General features: G+C 34.1%; 1 protein-coding gene, 1 long non-coding RNA gene and 1 other non-coding gene across 3 annotated transcripts in view; all 3 read right to left on the reverse strand.

The window, feature by feature from the left end:
• Positions 1–9,112: 9,112 nt before the first annotated feature.
• LOC137408345 (lachesin-like) overlaps positions 9,113–23,054 on the reverse strand; it is a 60,688-nt gene continuing 46,746 nt past the window's right edge. The window contains exons 6-8 of the mRNA XM_068094842.1: positions 12,844–12,987; positions 11,778–11,929; positions 9,113–9,740 (exon numbers count right to left, since the gene is read on the reverse strand). Of these exons, the coding sequence (XP_067950943.1) occupies positions 9,628–9,740; positions 11,778–11,929; positions 12,844–12,987 (409 nt within the window). The 3' untranslated portion in view covers positions 9,113–9,627. The remainder of the gene's footprint in view (positions 9,741–11,777; positions 11,930–12,843; positions 12,988–23,054) is intronic.
• Positions 16,632–16,716, reverse strand: Trnay-gua (transfer RNA tyrosine (anticodon GUA)). Its single transcript is given in 2 exon segments — positions 16,632–16,667; positions 16,680–16,716. It is a non-coding gene; the product is annotated as a tRNA-Tyr (tRNA).
• On the reverse strand, positions 18,923–22,698 carry LOC137408348 (uncharacterized). Its single transcript, XR_010980078.1, has 3 exons — positions 22,475–22,698; positions 22,107–22,267; positions 18,923–19,039 (listed from the first exon to the last, which is right to left on the reverse strand). It is a non-coding gene; the product is annotated as an uncharacterized lncRNA (long non-coding RNA).

Here is a 23,054-nt window from a genome sequence, read left to right on the forward strand (position 1 = left end):
AAATAATAAAACCACTACATAATTATATGTAATATATATTATGTACATGTATATGGTATAATATACCAAAGATATAATATTACTACTACTATATATATATTAGCAATGCATAAGACATTGCTAAAACAATGTTTTACAAAGCAAGCTAAAACAAAGCAATGCGTAAAACATTAAAAGTGACCAGAAGAATAGAACAATTTAGTTATAAAACAACTATTTATTTTTTTGTTATTTATTCGCAAATAATCATATTATTTTGTCTCATTCATTTACCCACACTCGTTTGACTATTAAATTACTATAAGCAGACAGACCAATGCCCAATATATCGAAGTATTAATACTAGTTTACCGTTAGTTGCAGACTATTAATTAATTACAAACTATCAATAAATAATAATTCGTAGTACAACGAATGGTACTACCACCCTAAGGTGGTGATGATTTTATCAGACTCAAAGCATCTACCAAAGCTTTGAGATTTTAAGCACACATCTTAGCGTTCTTGTGGCTCCGAACAGCCACCAGTAGTAATAGTAGCAGTGGTAGTAATCGTTAAGAAAGCCAAGAAAGGAAAGGAGATAATAAATTGTTTTTATTTGACACTTCCACGATTTTCGTTCTGATTGATAGATGACTTTAATCAATAGTATGTTTTTCAATCAATGTAAAGTGAAAACACTATTATTGCATTACTTTTTACCATTTTTCTTACATTTTTTCTTCAACAATCAATGGTACGCACCATCTCCATAACTGTAGACGTAATCTCCAGGAAGTGTAGACGTAACCTCCAGGAAGTGTAGACGTAACCTCCAGGAAGTGTAGGCGAAACCTCTTGTAGCCGAATCCTCTTGTAGGCGTAATCTCTGTAACCCCCTCCAGAGACAGACCTAACTGGCGGAGCTCGCTGCATGCTGATGCACAAAAAACACTAGAAAAGCTTAGGCAAGGGACACAAATCCCATTACCAATGAGAGTTAACTTCCTGCCATGAAACAACTAGGTTGCCTCACAGACTTTAAGAAAATCAATGTGCTGGCACCGGAGTGCTCAAATCACAAAAGTGATGAGCTTTGCACAAAGTATATATATATATATATATATATATATATATATATATATATATATATATATATATATATATATATATACTAGCTGCATTACCCGCCTACAGTAACAGATTCACGTGCAGCATAAGGTTTATTGAGAGTTGGCTTTCATACTGTAAAACAACTCTAAATATGCAGTTACATCTCCCTCTCTCCCTCTTTCCCCTCTCTCCCTCTCTCCGTCTCTCCCCTCTCTCTCCCTCTCTCCCCTCTCTCTCTCTCTCTCTCTCCCTCCCTCTTCCCCCTCTCCCTCTCTCTCTCTCTCTCTCTCCCCCCCTCTCCTCCTCGCTCTCCCTCTCTTCCTCTCTCTCTCTCCCCCCTCTCCTCCTCGCTCTCCCTCTCTCTCCCTTTCTCTCCCTCTCTCTCTCTCCCTCTCTCTCTCTCTCTTTCTCTCTCTCTCCCTCTCTCTCTCCCTCTCTCTCTCTCTCTCTCTCCCTTAGTTCAACGCAACACATGCGGATAGACAACATTTTTGGTTTTTCTGTCAGGCGTATGAAGAAACAGTTTTCGGCGTGTGCCTACTTTTGAGCAGGCGACGTATAGCTGGTCATGGCTGATGCAGGGTGACAGTAAGTCGATAGCAGCTGCTCTCTTTCTTTTCACAATAGCGTATCGCAACCCTCGGAGTACTCGTGAAAGTTCTGTAATAGTAAGTTACAGTAGGCCTACTCGTAGCTGGAAAAAAATTAGTAACTCGGCTGCTGAAGGAAATGAACATGACCCACTATCACGAACAGAGGCAAATCCAACGTTATTAAGTAGTGGAGATGTGGCAATTCATAGACAATACAACATCGTATAAGAAACACTTACCTTTTTGATGTGGAAATTTAGTAGGTGAGAAATGCGTTTTTCCAGTGGCTCCAAGAAACAAACGTTTACGTGACCTTCTCGGTACACGTTGGCAGTAAACCTTAATTGCATGTAAGTAACTACTCATTAATTTATTTAATTTAATGAATAGTACATTTGTATAGCTGTATAGACACCTTTGTATAGGCCGCAGAACTCAGGAAAGGTGTTTTTTAACACGGCAGAAAATTTGCCATTTAAAAAGCGTGCTAACCGGGGATTTCAGTTAATGCGCTCGAGCGGTGAAAGAAAAACAACAGAATCGCCACACCTTTATATAAGCCGCTTGGCTCAAATCGTCAGAGAAAAGTAGCGGCTAATAGTCCATATTACGAAATTACGATAATTAGTACTCATATTAATTCGGTTGGCTTCGTTCGACCGAATGGAAAAAGAAAGACCGTTCTATAATTTATTTACCGTTACTACACATATTAATTCAGTTCGCTTCGTACGACCGAAATTCGTACGACGATAAAAGAAAAGACCGCTCTATAAGGCGGACAGACAGATACACAGATAGATAGACAACGATTGCCGTTTATATAGTAGATATATATATATATATATATATATGTATATATATATATATACAGTATATATATTTATATATATATATACAGTATATATATATATACAGTATATAAATATATATATATATGCAGTATATATACAGTATATATATAGTAATATATCTGTTACTTTATTATCAATTTAATTATGTTTAGTGCTACATTCAACTTTTTAACCAGCTTTCAAACTCATTACATGTTTTAGCGTTTCATTTGAGTTGAACAGTACAAGTTAATGGTGGATTCTGGAAAAACTATTGCTTGTATTACAAAACATACAATTAAGAAAAGAGAGCCACTGCAATCTAAAGATATAATTTAGAATATTCTAAAGCGAATAGATAAGTGGTAACTGTAACGAAAAGAGAAACTGTTCACATTACCCACTTCTTCCTTACAAGTTATATTGAGTGCTATACCCGTATTCAAAAAAAGAACAAAACTTTTGTAAAAAAGCTATACAAGTACATGTAGATTTTTTACTGAGTTAATTTGTTATTTGAACGTTACACCGCAAAACATATTGCAAATGCAATAGAATTTTGTAGTGGGTTTTAATCGAAGTTAGAAGGATGGCATTGTCAATAACTTGAAACCCGTTGCATGGGAATAAAATGACCAATTGAGAAGAAATTTTCACTGGGACTTCAATTGCAAATGATACCTTTAACTCCAGAAAAATGGCGCATACCACTTTTTTTCTCTCGCAAGCTGCAGCCCCCTAAAAGAGTGGGTCACTCTTAGAATGTTCAACTTATAGAGTGACCTACTTATAAAGCGTCTGCTCATGAGGGAACTAGCGGGCATAGAGAAAAATATCTTCTCTCACAGCTCCCACCTTGTAAATATCCAATTTGAGTCCTACCCATGATGTCCATATAACAACAGTGGATATAAACAGACAGTTAAATATACATGTAGAAGAAAAACACACCATATGTAGCCTTGGATAAGAACCTTGGGTAAATTACATTCATTCCATCAGTGAGTTACTATGAAGTGAAACAGTTCGAAGCTACCATTTTTTTACAAAATACCCTTAAAGCACATCAATTACATAAGTAATTTTTCAGCTTATTCAGGTTCTTCAATATCTTGGCTTTTAAATGAGCCATTGTTTGACATGGTGAGACAGAAATTGGTTGGTGTTTATAAGATTTCTCCCGAGCTCTACCGAAGAAATGTTCAATGGTATAGGCTCGAAAGTTGTGACGTCACAATTTTCATAGTCAGTTTTGTGTGCTCTTACCGTTTATTTTATTGCTTACCGCTTATATTTATCAACTACAATAACTATGCTAGTGGCAGGCGAAGGTAAAACAACTCCAGAGAACCAATGAAGATGACAAAGGAATCAGTGTCATTAGCTCTCCATATACAGATTATTTCTATGATAAATAGCTCAGATTCCAAGCACCATACTATGTTTTCCCGATGATATTATGCACTAGCTCTCTCTCTTTTTATTGTAATGTTGAGGAGCACGACTGAGACTAATTAATTTCAAGCATTGAGTGATCTCCGAAGGTGCAATTGACATATAGTTCTAGGGCCACACCACTGCAGGTCACAATTTAATCGATGTGATATCATTACCTTTATCAAAGACAGTATATTTATTGAAGCATAATTAATTAACCCAGAACATGTGTTTGCATTGGTCGGCGTTAGCATGATCTCCGAGCATTGTTGATTATCTAGAATCCTAGTTTATTATTTGCGCTCTCTGAGATTAACAGCACTGATTGTCACAGAAAAGTGGAGCCTCAATGGCAGTAAAAGGGATCGATGATCTAAGACTAAATGATAATTATGACATCACATATTGGGAACCACAACCATATTTCGGCGAGCGTCGACGACCACCTGTATAATATGAACCATTTTGACGATAGAAATTCGCAGTCGCTGATAGTGTGATTTATTTCCGATTATGATAACCGCTGCGAAACTAGTATTTAATTTAAGCAAGCGAAAACAGAAAGGTTTCTTTGCGAAAAATTTAAAAGAAAAATGAAAACACTACGTCATGGAGTATTTTCTGATGCAAACTGCAAACGTACAAAGGTTTGAAATAGTGTGAACATGGTTATCATCGACGATCACCGAAGTATTGGGGCATCAATGCCGAGATACGGCGATACAGTGTGAATCAGCCAATAGAGTAGAGAGTCTGACTGCACAGGCAAACGCCTCATGTTGCTAGCCTTAGTTTCTCCAATATTTTCAATCCTAGTCTCATAATACTCCCAGCTTCTTTGGAGTCAACAATACAAAACCTTAAGCAAAACTCTTTTTCATATTTCATAGCTAATTTTATTAGGCCGAGAAGAATAGAAAAAAATCCCATCCAGTGATTGGGCTGCGTTAGATAAAGCAGCATACTTCAGTAAATCAGCGCTGATTACACATTTTGTTTCATGGCAGGAAACTTGCAAACTTCTTTACTTTTAAACTTGTTATCTGTTGTCAGTACAGTCTGGCTGACGCCTAACATTTTCACAATTCTGTTAAATAACATAGTTTTATATGGTATTATTGTAAGATCTACATATTATCATCTCAGTATCTCATGATAAACCATCAATTCTGTCTCCTGTGAGTAGCTGAAGCTTCTTCAACCTTTTTTAATGCAAGTTTCATAAAAACACAAGGCCAATGTAAGCTATGTGAAAATTATCTAGATTGGCTTAAAAAGTTTCTAAACGTTAGATCAGGGTCGTTTCCATAAATAGATGATTATCAGTGTCAACAGGTGAATGTTTCATATTGTAGACACTCAGTAGTCACATGTCCTGTTTTACATTATTTATTTGAAGGATTAAGGAAACTGGATGTTAAAACGTGAAATGAAGCAAGGATGGGTGGCGACTAATAATTCCTGCCAACTAACAGTGATGAAACAAGAATGTGCAAATATGTATTACAACCATTTGTGATCAATTGCATGTTTATGTGTAAGATAATGTTATATATAACTCACTAATAAACAGAGATCCTAAGCAATACAGAAACAAGGCTAGGCAATAACAAATGGACAGACCAAGTTATTAAAATAACAATACAACCTAGCAACAGAAAAATACTAGTCATGTTTTTATACACAAAATAGACTGCCAAAATGTATTTAAAATAAATGTAATGGCAGTTCTCACAGAATAAATCTAAGGATGTTTGGCAAAGGAGTGTAGGGACCCTTTGTTACCAAGTTATCAAAAGAACTTTGACTAGTTGTCATATTCAGTTTAAAACCTTTTCACAACATTTATATTCCAATCCCATACCCTCAGACTAAGCATAGTGATTCTAACCAAAGTTTAGCCATAGAACCATAAGCAAAGTTGAGCAACAACTGTCTTCCAGCAATTTACACAGAACCATCAGGTTTTAATTTAAATTTGTTCATATAAGTTGAGGGCAATAAATAACGCTTAGATGCTGGGGGCACTTGTAAATTTGGTGAAACCCTTAAGAGTGTCTGGGTGATAATTTATCAAGATTTCAGGGCTGACCTGTGTGGGCTTGGGTTATTATGGCTGTGCTGCTTGAGAAGCTTTTGAGAAGTCTGGTAATTAAATGTTTAAGTCTAGTGAACACAAGCAGCTTAGCTGCAGCAAACGATTAATTGAAAAAGTTAATTGAATTCAATGGGGTCAAGATGGAAAGACTGTCAATACAGAAATTAGTAACACGCTACAGCACGAGAAATCTCCAAACCATGACAGGATCATTTTTATGATTTGAAGTATTAGTTTTAACTAAATGTTTTAAGCATGAAAGAAATTATTTTTTTTTGTATTCAAGAATATTTAAGTTTGGTATCTGGCAGCCAGTAAACAGTGAGCCATATATAATACTGCAATTGTTTGAACGCAAAAAGATTTGACACGATCACCTAACAAAAAATAACAACTTGCAAAAATACAAACAAAACAATACCTAAGGAAAGAACAAATAACGAAAGGAAATAAATATAAAAGATATTACATTAAAATAGACTGGAATGTTGTTCTATGGGTCACTAGATGGTGCTGACAGCTCGACAAGTTTAGACAGGATGGATTTGATACGTTTACGAAGTTGTGCCGCTACCGAACAGAACTCCATCCTCCAAGTATCATGTAAATACGATCTCATCTCCTCTGTTGAGCCATCTACTGGTGGTAGGTGGGCATTGTCTACAGAGATATCCAACAAAACAACATCACATCACGATTTATGAGACCGTTAGACATCATTGGCAAGCATTTTGGCAGAAAAGTTTTATATATTGAAAAAGTGTTAAAGAAACATTAATCTGTCTGTGAGGTTGGCAATAGCTAGTTTTTACAAAACTATCAAGGCAGCACCTCTCAGACCCTTGGCTGAGCAACTCATTTCCTTCAAAGAAGCTCTGAAAAGAACAGAATGATTTCAGGTTCCATATGGGTACTGTCATTGCCAAGTTTTTAAAAATATAATCTAAAATAAATTATTAATGACACTATCCAGATGCTGCAATGTTGACAAAAATAAAAAATTTTGATGTATTTTCGAATATTTTAATAGTCTCGAAAAGTGCACGTGAGTAACTGTCATGGCAAGTCATTGTTCGAATAATATCAACTAACAGCTCATACCAGAGGCACAAATTTATTGCTACTAGCATTTCAGTCTCATTCACTGCTACAAAAACGTAAAGGAAATGACATCAGATTTAACCTTTTTTGTGCAAGGTAAGCATTTATATTGCCAGTTTAATTACATGCAGTTTCAGTTTCCCTGTAAACGTTCATAAAGCATGCCTCATACTTTATTACTACAGAAAACAATATTGCTCCAGAAGCACCCCTAAAACTTTAGTTTTTACATGACGAGCTCAAAATCTCGCATAAATCCAGCTTAACCCCTAATGGGCGGTGTAACAATGGTAAATGGTATATAAAGGGTCAATAGTTCAAACTTTTGTACAAACTGCTGATGATGAGCAACTGAATTCGCTCTTGGATTCCTCATTAGGCTTATTAAGATTTGAACAACCAATTACACCATTTTTAAATGTTTGCCATCTCGATGGATGAAAAAGGAGAATATACATCATTATTGGTGGCACTATGAAAGGTTGTCGGCCAAGTTGAAGACAATAAGATAAATCTGATGTTGAAGCAAACGTTGATCGATACGATATAAATTAAAACACTACATAGAAAGTTGTTGCCAAAATCAAGTCGTTCCTGTCATGCAGAACGTTCGTTGCTGAACTCATAGCAACTGCCTTGTTTTAGGACAGCAACACTTTTTATTAGCCCAAACAGTGTAACTAACACAGGTATAACTCAAAAAGAGTGTTTTGCATCAGACTTATCATTTTTTCCATGGTATTCTTTTACGTACAATTAAATTCACAACGCCTCTATGGAAAATATTGTAATGGACTTGGCAGTATATTTATACAAGTTCTATTTACATACACGAATGCCAGTGAGTGAGAAAATCTCATTGTATTCTGGAATATACAAAAGTTCCACAAAGCTTTGACCTTTTAAGTAATAGGAACATACACAGAATGACAAAAACAGTGGAACCTAGAGAAAATAATATCCGTGTATCCGTGTATCCGTGTATCCGTGTATCCGTGTATCCGTGTATACGTGTATACGTGTATCCGTGTATCCGTGTATTCGTGTATCAACATATTGCTATATCGACTTATCAATATATCGATGTACCGATTTATGAATGTATCGATGTATCAATGTATCACTGTATCAATGTATCAATGTATCAATGTATCAATGTATCAGTGTATCAATGTACCACTGTATCAATGTATCACTGTATCAATGTATCAATGTATCAATGCATCACTGTATCAATGTATCAATGTATCATTGTATCAATGTATCAATGTACCACTGTATCAATGTATCAATGTATCACTGTATCAATGTATCAATGTATCAATGTACCAATGCATCACTTTATCAATGTATCAATGTATCATTGTATCAATGTATCAATGTATCGTGTATCAATGTATCAGTGTATCAATGTATCAATGTATCAATGTACCACTGTATCAATGTATCAATGTATCAATGTATCAATGTACCAATGCATCACTTTATCAATGTATCAATGTATCATTGTATCAATGTATCAATGTATCGTGTATCAATGTATCAGTGTATCAGTGTATCACTGTATCAAGGTATCAATGTATCATTGTATCGTATTTCGTGTATCAATGTATCAGTGTACCAATGTATCAATGTATCAATGTATCAATGCATCAATGTACCAATGTATCAATATATCAATGTATCAGTAGTATCAAGAGAGTTGGTGGTCTCACTTCATAAGTCAATCAATTGGTATAACTTTGATGCATTTCCAATATGAGGTATAAGCCAGTATAAACATACTGAATTTTTTAACCACTAAAAACTTTTTGGAACTCATGGAATTTTTATTAAAACTAACAACTTCAACAAAATACATCAATTCACTACTGCTACACGTGCTGAAGTTGTAATCAAAACATGCATCAGAAACCAAAGAATTAGTTAGAGAAATACAAACTTCTTTAGCTTGTCTATAAGTCAGTTTACATATCTGCAAAAACATTGTCAATAGCTATATGTAGCTATTCAATGTAGCTATTCAGCTATAGGAATAGCTTTCAAAAATATGCAGTGGTTGCAAACAGACAGCTTCTTCTGAATATAAGAAAAATAACAAACTTTTCAGGTTTTTAATTCAATATAAAAACAGGTCTCTAAAGCTTCACTTGAAAGGACTGAGCAATATGAAAAGTTTCTCTTTACAAAGTGAGCGAAGTAAAAAGGCTGGCTCTCGAATGTGCCAACCAGCTCAGTAGACAATTGGGTTAGTCTTCACAATGGGAAAACAACTCCCTTCGTAGCACTAGCCCATTTATTGTACAATTTGGCTAACCAGTGATGTTATTAAAAGTATTACAAAGAATCTAACATCAAAAGACAATCAAGTAGAACTCACATGTAAGTTCAATTTGAACAGATGTACATAAACACCTTGTACACCAACATTCTGTCAGCTGAGTCTACCCCTATACATTGCTACCCATCCGTTTCAACTAACCAACTGGCACAAGATGAAAATATACAGTAAAGACAAAAAGCTTGCATGAAATGCTGATGATGCTTGGAGTAGCCTTCCCTCCATTGACTGGGGTGTGTTTGACTCTACAAAAACGAGTTTAGTTGAAACCATGGTTTAGACAATTGTAAGGATTGCAGCTTTACACGAGGAAGGATTTGAATGGCTAGAAAACATGTTTTTGTAAAACAGGAAATTGACCAAGTCTCCTTTGTCATTCCTTATTTTTCTAATAATCAATATATTCACATGAGACTGCTCAGCTTTGCAATAAAAAACATGTAACAGATGTTTGCTGACTTTCTAAATGTTAGTTACATCTATGAGAACAAAAATGCCTGACACATTTGAAGCAGTTATCAATTGTAATCTTATTGAAGAGAGCTGCCGACAAAAAAATTGAGCTCTCATACAACATCATATAATGATATAAACATTTAACTAAACAAACACAATTATGTATAAATTAATATGTAAAAAGAGATAACATTATATTTATCTTTTGTGACTAATAAGGAACTGATTGGATGTTTTACTGCCAATATATCTACTATCTCACAATGTTTGACCAACGCAAATGTAAAAAGATTTGTAGTAATTTAAATCTGTGTATAAATGGTATTTCATAGTCTGTTCTATTTGTAAATGATGACCAAGATTTTAGTTAAACATATAAACTGTAGCATATGCATGCAGAGTGTAATCTATATCCAATACATAATCGCATTATTGTTAAAGTATTATTAATAACTATGTGATAGGATTTATCTTCTCCCAGCCATCAACTCAAGCTATCAAGTTTAAAACAATGAATTTCAAATATGTTTAACTTTCTAATGAACTTCTCAAAAATCTTTAAAACCCCAAAAAATAATTTGATGTTCAGTCACTTGAAGCTAACCAACAGAGTAGCGGTACGTTTATGTATCTGATGGAAACTTTTCCCTAAAAACTACAATCGTGTAAACAACAAAATCAAGTGGTTTTATTGCAGGAAGTCTCTTTGAGGAAAGTATGTCAGCAGAAGTTATGATGAACAATGCCAAAGTCTAGAATTTTGAAACGTAGTTTTAGTATTTTCCTATTGACAATGAACTACTAACAATTTTTTTTAAAAATCCTCACACCTTACTAAAGTCAATGAATAAAATTAAAACTGATTAAAGTCTGTCTAAAAAGATTAAGTGTAATACTACTATCAGATTGAACTTTTCAACTCAAGTGTGTAAAAACTACTATTTAAGAAATATCTAGAAATAATGAAATTATTTAGGTTTTATTAACTTTTGTTAAATTATTTAATTATTGTAACATTTTTTATTATGAAGTTTCCTAGAGGGACTTTAAAGACCTATAGAAAACCTCGGCCAGAAATGACTGTCCGATTTTTGATAGCATTTATGCATTGGTCACTGATAATGCAATCAGTCAAGAGAAAGCTAGTCCAAACAGTGATCCCTGTCTAACCCTCCGAAACAGTTAGGCAACAAGTGTGTGAACCTCATAGACATATAATACGATATACATACAGTGATGTAATGATACAATTTTAGTTCACAGGAAAGTTTCAAAAATACAATAGAATAACTCATCATATAAATGCACTATAATAAGTGTCAATATTGTGTAATGTGGAGAAGTTTTTGTACATGAGGAGATAACTCAAAAAGGTCTCTCCAATATCTCTAAAAATTGTGTACCAGTTTACTCCACTTTAAGATACAAAGACTGTCTCCGAGATAATTGACAATGCATACTTACACAAATAAGCTAATGAAGGAGTCATGATACATACAGCGTGTTGTTTAAACTTTGAACTTTAAACTTTGAACTTTGAACCCTTTAAACTCTGTGAACTTGACTTGAATAGTTTAAATTTGAACTGCATATACTTTGGGGTTAATTGAGTTGAACCACTCTGCCTCATACTTACAATTTCTTTAATTAACCTTGTTGAGTGATATTAAACTACATAAAGTATAATTTTAAATTGAAACATACTAGTTTATAAGTACAAAGTTTTACCTATCAATCAGTTATGACTCTCCTTTCACAATACCTAGCTATTACCATTTAATGCTGGCTAGTATATTTAATCAGTAAAAATAGTTGTCTGCTCTCACCTTCTATAGTGATGTTGGAGGAAGCAACTCCATAAAAGTTTTCTGCATGACACGAGTATATGGCAGTATAATCCGATGTTACTACTCCTTTCGCTAAGACTAGCTTGGTAATGACTCTTCCAAGTGCTGCATGCATGTTACCAGTTATGTACCTACATAAAACAATACATGTTCTTTGATCTACCAAACTATAGGGGGTGAAGTAGTCGTCAGAATTTTATATCCCAGGTTACTAGTGAATACACTTCCCCCTGATTAAACCAAGTAAATATGAACTCTTTCCACGGATGAATCATCAGTATGATACTCTTTTTATTATACTTGATTTCTTCAAAATGGCCGCCAATTGGTAGATACACTTCTATGTAACTAAACCAAAGTAATATGAACGCAACTCAGTTTTTTAATGCTGTCAAAGAAGGAAGTTGCAATTATCAGTGTGACGCTTTTTCTATTATACACACAATGTTCAACATGGCCGCCAATTAATGCAATCAGCATGGCTTTGTCCTAAAGCAATGTTGGTTACGCTAATTGGCAGCTATGTTGAACACGAAAAATTAAACCTTGGGAGTCCAATTTGAGAGTTAGTTTTAGGAAAAACCTTTTTGACTATTAAAACCTTTAGTTTGGGTCACAGCTTAACGACTGGTTAGATATTTATTAGCCCATAAGATTGAAAAGAGTTGTCAGACCCTGAGGACTGCAAGAGAAACACTGCTAATTGATAGTTAGTACGCCAAAGAAAAGTATGAGGAATGAGCCGCCTGCTCAAGCTCTTTATGAAAAAGCATAACTAGAGTGTATTTTTATTGATGTATGCCTAATACTAGGTTTATCTGCTCATGGAGTTTTACAGGTGAACACAACTACCGTCATTTTTAGTGAAACTTTCAAAACCAGTATAATAGTATATTAAAACTTGCAAAATGTCAACCCAATTTTAAAACCTAAGCTAAAAAGTTGTTTCATGCTCTAAAGGCAACCATAGTCATATGTGTGCAAGATATAAAAACTAATATTCAGTGATGTATAAAACATTCCTACTATCAAACAACTAACATACCTTCCATTGTCAGGTGTTATCATCTCTCTATTTCTTGTCCACCAAAATTTGGTTGCCAAGGGAGATGACTCTATAGTACATGTGAGTTTAGTCTGGTATCCAACCATTTGGTATATGTGGCCATTAGTGGGATAAACACTTGGCCTCCCTTAAAACAATAAATGATCAATGCTGTTATTGCAAAATATTGTTAGAAGAAGTATATTTACAGAGGCTATTAAAAATTACGTACTACTAAGGTTTCAACTGCTGTCAGCAGTGTTCAGTTTATACTCAAAACTAAGTAAATGCCCAGCATTGCACGGTTGATAAAATAATTACCTAATGAATTTGAGTAACTCACTTGGAAAGCTAGATCTTTACTAAAATCTTTACTAAAACAATAGCCATGTTTTGAGCCAGCTTAACAGTGGTTACCCGTAACGGTCAGCAGTGCTAATTATTAACCCCAATCAAACCCTTTAGGCGTGAGTATCTTAACCAATGTAATGAGACTAATGACTGTTAGAACGATGACATTGGTATATTCCGTGTAGTTTAATGGTTATGTTTGCCGCCTCTGGATCCAGAGGTCCTGAGATCAAATCCGATGCTGTGCAAATTTTTCATTGCTAGATTTTAAAGCTATAACTATATAACTAACTATAACTGGACACAAGGTTTGAATGTAGATATTTGAAGATATTTGAATGTAAAGCATGATCATGCTTTACAGTTTTTTATTTAATGAGATGAATTTTGGAAACAGCAGCTGAATTAGCTGCCTTATCACATCATGAGATGTGAGAAGATACCCTTGGACACTCTTAAGAAGGTCTACTGATGTTTTTATAGTTAGTGTAGGTTGCTATGGATACCCTAGCCATTTGAGTATAAAGGAGGTCAACCCGGTGAAAAGTTCTCCTAGACTGGAAACCTAGAGGAATTTATAAAATGCTATTAATGTAGGCGAGAGACATAAAACCATACCTCTTAGTTTTATCCGTAATTGAATCTCAATACATAAGCTCTGGTTATCTCATCTATTGATAATCTGATTAATGGGGTCAAAGCGTAAGGAAGAGAAGGAAGCAATAAGAGTGGTTCAAGCTTTCGCCCATTAAATATGCGACTTTACCTATTTTTATCTTATACATAACTAGATGAATGCCTGATGTGGCACAAGTAATAAAATACCCAATTAATTTGAGTCACTTGAACTAGTCTAAATCTTTACTATAATAAGGGTCGTGGGGCCAGCTTGATGTTATGACACATCATGATGTTTCGTGTTAGTTATGCTAACTAAATAGTTAAATATGTGCACAGTTATTACTTTGTATCACAAAATGGACACATAGTGTAGTGTATAGTATACCTAACTGGGGAACAGAGGTTCTGAGTTCAAATCCAGAGCCAAGCAGAGTTTTGTGACTAAAACTTTATCACTGTATCTGGACTGGAAGATAAATGGCAAACACCGAGAATATAATTATATTGACTGTTGGTCCAACTAAAAGGGGCTGGTCCTTCTTTCCACGGTTGATGAACAATAGTTACAAATATGTATACAACCATTTTACAGGTTTCATGGACTTCAAGAAAACAAGTTGCCTACATAAAGTAGAAAGATTACGTAACCAGTTTTAACTAGGTTCCACATTCATCACTTTTTATCAGTACATATTTTTGTTCTATATCTGACTATGGTTATATCTTTCTTCACCAAGTTTGAACTTTTAATATCGTAAACACTAAAAAACTATGAGTGGCATGTAAAGTAGCGCATTTCTATAAACACGTCTTAAAATGTTGTTTGATTACACAAATAAAATGCAGATGTAATTGTGACAAATATATAAATAAAGCAAAAAATTTGTATATAAAAGAGCTGTGATGCAACAAACACAAACATACACTTGAAACCAAATGTTTCAATGTTTTACGTCTGAGCAATAACCGGTTTGCAAAATCTTGATAATACCAGATCTATTCTATTGGACAGATGCCAGGTGTCACATGTTCAACTGTCGACAATTACTTATATTCCTATCTCTCCAGTCATCTCTCATGCAACCACCCAAAGCTCAACAACGGAAAATTTATTTGCTAGAAGTCTCCAACTTGCAAGATCAAAGTCAAAAATAAAATTGCGTTCGCCTTCCAACAAATGCGCAATCGCTGAACACACCCAACATAACACCAAATATTTGCAGCGATACCTCGGTATCTACTGGCAACTGTGGACTCCTCTAAAACTGAACCATGGAGAGAGGTGACTTCCTAGAAACTAAACACTAAGACTTTATTAAAAGATAAGTTCATGTCCAGTGAGTGTTTTTAGTACTTGAGCAGAAAGTTTGTCACAACTGTTGAGCTAAACAAAAGACAGATGAAGTTTTTCCATTGATGGAGTTTTGAATTATGTACCTAAAATTAGCCCAGCTCTAAGTATGCACCGAGTTTTTTCATGTTATCAGAATTTTTTAGATTTGGTTAACATCCAGCATAGTCAGTTTGGTGGAGAACCAGGAACACCAATACATTCCCTTTATTATTATTATAATCACTATTATCAGTATTATTATTGTTATTATTATTATTACTATAAATATTATTATTTATATTACTATTATTTTTATTGTTATTATTACTATTATTATTGCACATGAAACTACAAAAACTATCATTTTAAATCAATCTTTTTTCCAGCTATTGTCGATCAATGGTATCAAGATCAATTTTACACTTTTCTCAAAAAGTGAAGATGTACTGATAAAAAGAGTTTTTAATGTTCGAGTCATATCTGACAACAATGTTATGAAACCATCTTCAGAAAAAGGCTGACAGCGGAAAAGATTGAAAGTTTTCAAAAAGAATAGTCATCAGGCAACATTGTAACATAGTAATCAGATCAGGGTAATAGATTACTCCGGTGTTAATGCATATCTTTCAATGTCGTATTTGGTGGTCGCTTAACATCAATTCTATTTTTACACTTTGTAAGGGTAATGCCATTTTTATATAACTGTAGCTTATTGTGTAATTTATCATGGAGCTGTTCCTATGGTTACGCAGTCAGAGACAAGAAAAGTCTCAGCTGACCTGAATGAGATAATCTGTTATTAAATTTGCTATCTTATGCAAATAAATCGTAACACTTTTGCAATTTTGTCAGATTAAACAGCACTGTCGAGTGGGTCACACATGGCTCAAGTATAAACTATATGCTCGACTGAGTTCTATCTACAGTAGAAAATTGGTTTCAAACCGAATTTGAACCGGTGACCTAAGGATTCTTACATGCCACTACAGTCCTCCGCTCTACCAACTGAGCTAATGCAGGCCACAATTTTTACTTTTGAAAGTTTACTTGATTTGTAATAATATTTCTATACACTAAAGGATTGTCGACAGAGTCCTATCCACAGTAGAAAAAACAGTCCTGCAAAATATATTTGAACCGGTGACCTAAGGGTTCCTTTATACAATTACAGTCCTCCGCTCTACCAACTAAACTATTGCAGGCCAAAATGTCTGTCTTTGAAAATTTATTTGATTTGTTAAAACATTTCTATACACTATATGCTTGTTGACAAAGTCCCATCTGCGGTAAGAAAAAGCAGTCCTGCAAACCAAATTTGAACCGGGGACCTAAGAATTCCTTCATGCCACTACAGTCCTCCACTCTACCAACTGAGCTATTGCTAGCAACAATTTCTACTTTTGAAAGTTTACTTGATTTGTAGTAATAGTTCAATAAACTAAATGGTTGTGGACAGAATCCTATTCGCAATCAAAAAATACAGTCCTGCAAACCAGACTTGAACCAGTGACCTAAGGATTCCTTTATGCCACTACAGTCCTCTGCTCTACCAACTGAGCTAACGCAGGTAACATTTTACTCTTGAAAATTTACTTACATAATTTGTAAAAATCTTTTTATCAAGTTAGTTCTACCGCATATGAAATTTCACAGACTTCAGCTCCCAAATAAACCAAACAACCACTTTTCACAAGTTATATTTACTCAGTAGTTAATACATTTAAGTTCTTTTCAGTCAAGTAAAACATTTTTAGATATAAAGGAGTAAAAGATTAGCAGATAAAATATTTTTTTAGTGCATACTTTTAACTTTGTTATGCACCAAGTATCGTACTTGCTATGTAGCGTATTCTTTCTCACTTTGTTCAGCGAAGTGAATTATTTTCAATGCAATGCATCTCATAGCACTCAACTGGTAAACTATTATTTACTTTAAATGATCTGTTGGCAAGACACCGTTATAACCTCATTTCACTTGGAGATCAGAAAATGATATATATATATACTTAAGTTAACATGAAAACTGATCTAATTAGATTAAAATTGATTCTAATCCTGGTCATGTAGCCTAAGTTCTTATGGTTATGTTTGTGACCAGCCCACCAATATCAGTATATCTATTCAGTTCATCGTTTAATCATAGCCTAAAGTCCTAAAGTTATGGTAAACTGGTAAACTGGTAAACTGGTAAACTGGTAAACTGGTAAATCAACTGGTAAACTATTCTTTACTTTAAGTGATCGGTTGGTTTGGATATGTTTGTCTAAACTGGCTGAATAGCATGACGAGCCCAGCTGTATCAGAATATCGATTCACTCATGCACACTTCAATGTTTAATTATGTTTAAAACTAATTTGATGAGCTGATTTTGGCTAATTGAGAGTTCGATAATTTGCCCTAAAAAATCATTGAATTTTTTAATCTTAAAAAAAAGATTAAATGTCATCACCCAGTAAGTTCGACGTTTACTGTATTAAACTTTACAGCAAAAACTGTATTATAGATATATTAATCTTTTTTTTATTATCTTTACTATAATAGGGGCCGTGTTCGTTCGTCTGAAACCACAGTGACATGTTAGGAAAAATGACACTTTCAACAGGATTTGGACTCTTGATTATCAGCTTGGTAGACCAACACTGTATCTCCTGCACCAATTAGCCAATTTCAGAGATGTAGAATAATTACACAAACAATTATTTTTTGTGCTTTATCGGCACCCCTGATGATCTCTCATGGCACTCTAAACTGCCAGGGCACGAGTACTTATAATATAACAACTAATACAACCAGCTGGAATAAGTCTGCCTTGTTTGTTGTGCCGAAAAATAATGCTATGATTTTGGTTTTACACTGTCCAACTGAGCACGAGTGTTCAATTTAATAATAAACTTATGCGTAATACAAAACACAGATGTATCATCAACCTAAATTCTTCGCAAAAATTATTTAAGTTCTTGAACAGTAAAAAAAGTTCAATTATAAAATGCGTTTTGTTGTTTTCTTAAATAATTTTTCCTTGAAAGAGTGATTTCATTACAGCCATCAATCATCGCAAGTACCAGCAGTAACGCTGATGAAAGAGATTTGGTGGGCTGATGTAACCTCAGCTCGTGATTTTAATTTGCAAAAGGAATTGTTATTCTGTCAGAGCTAACCAGCTGTTTATATTTATAACGTATTGCTTTGATTCTGACCAACATAATCATAACAACTCATGCTTCAATGGTTGATCCTTGCTGGCAATACTCACCACATGTACACATAGAAAACTATAAAAACTTGAAAGATGTTTTTGTAGGACAATTATGCTTTCACATTTGCATCCTTTAACACTTTGAAGCCTAGTCTTGAATACACAAACAAACCCTCTGACCTTAAACCGTATTACCAACTTTCCAGATACTTCTCATATACTTTGCATAGACTTCTCAAATTGTAATTGCTTCATTTTAATTTATAATTAATTTTGTCATGATAGAAAATTGACATAAATGACAAATTATACAGATAGTTTAACATATGCCACACACAAAAACTTTAAAACAAAAATAGTTACATACATTGTTATGTATATAACATTGGCAATGTTGTATACATTGCCATATGTCTAGTGTGAAACATGAAGAACATTTTCACTCTGTTTATATGGATATGAGAAGAGAGATACAATAATTATAATGGGTGCTTTTAGTGTTCGTATGGAGTTAAAATTGCTTTGATAGATTTGTTAAGGTAAATAAAGTTTTTCGACATTTCCAACTTTGTAAAAACTTACCTAAGCAGTCGACGGAGATTGTTCGAATAGCCTTTCCATACGCATTTGATGCAGTGCAAATATACACACCTTTTGCATTTTGATCACAACTTGCTATCGTGAGGCTTTTATTCTGTAAAATATAATATATAATATAAATATATAAAATATAATTTCAGCTGCTTGATTACATCTCAAGCCATTTATGACAGTGTAGGAAATCAATCACTGACAAAGTCTGACCTCAATTTACAATTAGAAACTCTCTCTATAACCTGCAGAAATTCATACAGTTTTTATAAATAGGTTAAATGGTTGGTGACGCTACGTTTGTAGAAATCTGCTTTTGTCAAGCTGAATGTCAAATAGTAGAAAATTTTACATTGTGGTTACCATCATGAGCATTGAAAGAAACCAATTTAATGTAATTTAGTATTTTTTTCCAAAACCAAGATGGATGTTTATTGCGCCAAAAAATATAAACAATAAAGGATAACTCCATGTACGTATTACTAAATAAACATATGGATCAGAAAGAGTACGCAGTTTATAACATACAATCAGACAGATTTTGCTAAAAGTGGTAATCAGATAATTATAATAAATTTATGACCATATGATAATGGACTTGCTGAAGAATTAATTAAAGCCATTGTTGTTTTATTTTAAAAAAATAATTTTATTGCAATAATCTATATATATATTTCTCAAAGTCTGTGTGTCCATTCGTCGGAAATCTGGCTATAGATCTTAAAATCTTGGAAAAAATATTTGGTATCAAAGAGAACTCAACCTCAGACCAAGCTGTTCACTAGTCTTACGCCTTGACCACAAGACTACAGAAGTTGAATTGCTAACCTGCCAATATAAGGCATTATATCAGAGCAAAATCTAACTGCTTTGCGTGTGCCGCGGGTCATAGCATAACGTCATGAGAAGCTGTCCGCTCACATTATTAAACTTGCTAATAGCAAAACTCTCACTACTTCTCATTGTTTATATGACAAAAATCTTTTCTCATGATATGTAGTTTAAAAGTTAGAATGGCAAATGTTGTTATATGTTAAATATAAATCAATTTTCTGTCCAAACACTCTTCTATTACACGGGAAACGCCGAGTGGCACAGCTAGTTTAACCATATTTTGGTCTGTTATTCTTATGTTCAGTTATCACAACTGTCTGTTTTCATCCTTTTGTCCAGCTATAGCAACTAAAATCCACCAATAAAAAACCCGTACTACACTGGATTTGAACTCGCAGCAATTGCAATTGTAAGGCTACAAACTCACGCGCCTAACCTCAAATCTAAGACGATCTTATCAATCTCATCTACTTTATCTACATTATCTTTATTGCAGGTTAAATGAAGATGCACTTTTTATTATTAATTCATATTAATAATATTTGTGTTTGTGATTTTTGCGTTTGTAATCTAAAAAAAATTTTTTCAAGTATTTAAAAAATTGTTACCTATTTTTTAATGTGTAATTTTCAAATGTGATGTTTCAATTTCAAATATTCCTTTACCAGCTTCAATTTGTGGTTCTTTCTTATGGCTGTCGCTATAAAAAATGCAATTTAAACTTTTACACGTTGTATTATCTCAGGTAGGAATTGCATCTACATTCTTTTTCGATTTGGTCGGACAAAGTATCAGACCACAACAGTCTGATATCTCATTTTTGAGGTACCCAGTGTCGAGAGTGTCGTATCCAAAGTTCTGATGAATAACCTCTGTAACATTGTAGCAAAACAGACTATCGAGCCATTTCTAGCTATTTACTCTTCACATTTGAACACCTTTATAGTTGCTTTACTTTTTTTAAAATTTATTTGAACTGCACAAAATACTTTATATGAAGCTTAAGGGTTAGAATGGTAAATGTTGTATACGTTAAGAAAAATCAATTTTCTGTTCAAAGATGTTTTTATTACTCAGACGACACCGGGCATTCTGCTAGTATATGTCTATATAGCATAAACATAATTAAACTTATAGCACACACAAATAGACAAACACCTTGATTTGAAATTTAGAATAGTAAATGTTGTATATGAGTTGAAAATAAATTTTCTGTGCAAAACCTTTTTATCACCTGTGTCACGCTGGGCATTCATAGCTAGTCAACTAATAAGGGCTCAACAGGAAGTGTATGCGGTGTCATTTTACCATGAACAGTGGCAAGTTTCACTTTTAAACACGTTAAATGGTAGTATTTTTATTCTTTGAATTTCTGTATCATACACTACATTAATAAAGCACACTTTGTTTTTGCCTGTGTCTGTGCGCGTGTGCGCGTGTGTGCGTGTGTGCGCGTGTGTGTGTGCGCGTGCGTGTACGTGTGCGTGTGCGTGTACATGTGCGTGTGCGTGTGCGTGTGCGTGTACATGTGCATGTGCATGTGTCAGTACGTCAGCGGTATTTTCATTCTTTGAATTTCTGTATCATACACTATATTAATAAAGCACACTTTGTCTTTGCCTGTGTCTGTGTCTATGCGCGTGTGAGTGTGTGTGCATGCGTGCGCGCGAGCGCACGTGCGTGAGTACGTCTAAACGCTATGCATTTCCACAGTTTTTGATTAATTTCATACAAAGTTTATATGCTTACGCTGAGTGCCTTCTACCAGTTCGCGGAAATACTTAGTTTCAAACTCCGTCTGGATTTTGAAAACCGGTTTGTTCAAAACTCTGCTTTTACTGCGGCCAATCGAAAAGAGACAATTCCTTACATTTGCTTATAGATGACAGGTGCTGACAGGTTAATAAATAAATGAACACAATTACCACAAAAAGAGCTTTTTTGTCTCAAATGACTACTTGATACAATTGGCTGTTCTAATTTAACTTTTTTTCCAAGTTCTTAAGCTTTGCTGATTTTTACTTAGACACACCCCATGTTTTGTACTGATATGGCTGACTATAGGTAAAGCTTATCGCTTGATACAAAAGCTGATGATGACATGGCTAAATCTTTCGTGTTTAGAATTGTTTTTGTACAAAAATTGTTTTTCAAAGCTGGTTGGCTTTCACATGTCAAGGCCATTTCTGTTCAGTGCTGCCAAAGAAACGTCTGTGCATATCGGGCTAAAATAATAGTTTGTGATTTGATACATTCAGTATTGTTTATGAGGCTGTTTCTATCAATAAGATACTAATAATGTATTTTAATAAAAAAAAGTATACAAAAATACTTACTAGCTTATGGTATCCAACGTCTGGAATAACTCTAGCCCCGGCTCTTTGCCACATGACGAGTGGCTCTGGCGTACCTGATGCTAAACAATCGAGTGTAACAGAATCACCCTCACGAGCCACTAGATCTGAAGTTGTTTCCATGTTGTCTATCACTGGCTTTTCTATGAAAAGTAGGGAAGAATTTCCAATAATTTTTAGAGATGGAATTATTTAGATATTTTCCATTTTTAAGCAGCTAAACAAGCCAATTGCAATCACAAGAAAATAAATGTTGCTATTTATGGCATCATTTGAATTATTACTTGGTCTATGGTCTATACTATGATCTATGGTAACCTATAACAGAGAAAAAAAAGGAGATAACTCACGATATACCACCACATGAATGTAGTCCTCCGTTCGGGCATATAGCCGTGTTCTAATTGAACAGAAATAGGTGCCGGCTTGGTTGGGCTGGATGTCATATATATACAATATATACATCTCGGCACCCTCCTGACGCATCCCATAATCCCTTGCGTACTTAACCTTGTCACGAGAAGAAATACCTGAATAGGCTGTGCACCTACCAACTGAGTTGAAGCGTTTGCACCGTTCCCACTTGACCTAGAAAACCGAAGTCTGAAAAACTATAAAAAAAATTTAGCTATAATCAGTCTAATGCTTTAAAACTGTTGTAGTAATTCATACAAATTACTGCAACTTTGTAACTTCTGAATTTAAAAAATATTACACCGTTGTAAGAGACAACTTACATAATACGTATTTAGTCTGAGTATTCCAAAAGAGGAGATATACCTATAGTTGTATATATATTATATATATATATATATTTATATATATATATATATATATATACATATATATATATATATATATATATATATATATATATATATATATATATATATATATATATATATATATATATATATATAACTCCCGATA

The sequence above is a fragment of the Watersipora subatra genome, chromosome 11, assembly GCF_963576615.1.
Source record: "Watersipora subatra chromosome 11, tzWatSuba1.1, whole genome shotgun sequence".
Classification (NCBI taxonomy): domain Eukaryota; kingdom Metazoa; phylum Bryozoa; class Gymnolaemata; order Cheilostomatida; family Watersiporidae; genus Watersipora; species Watersipora subatra.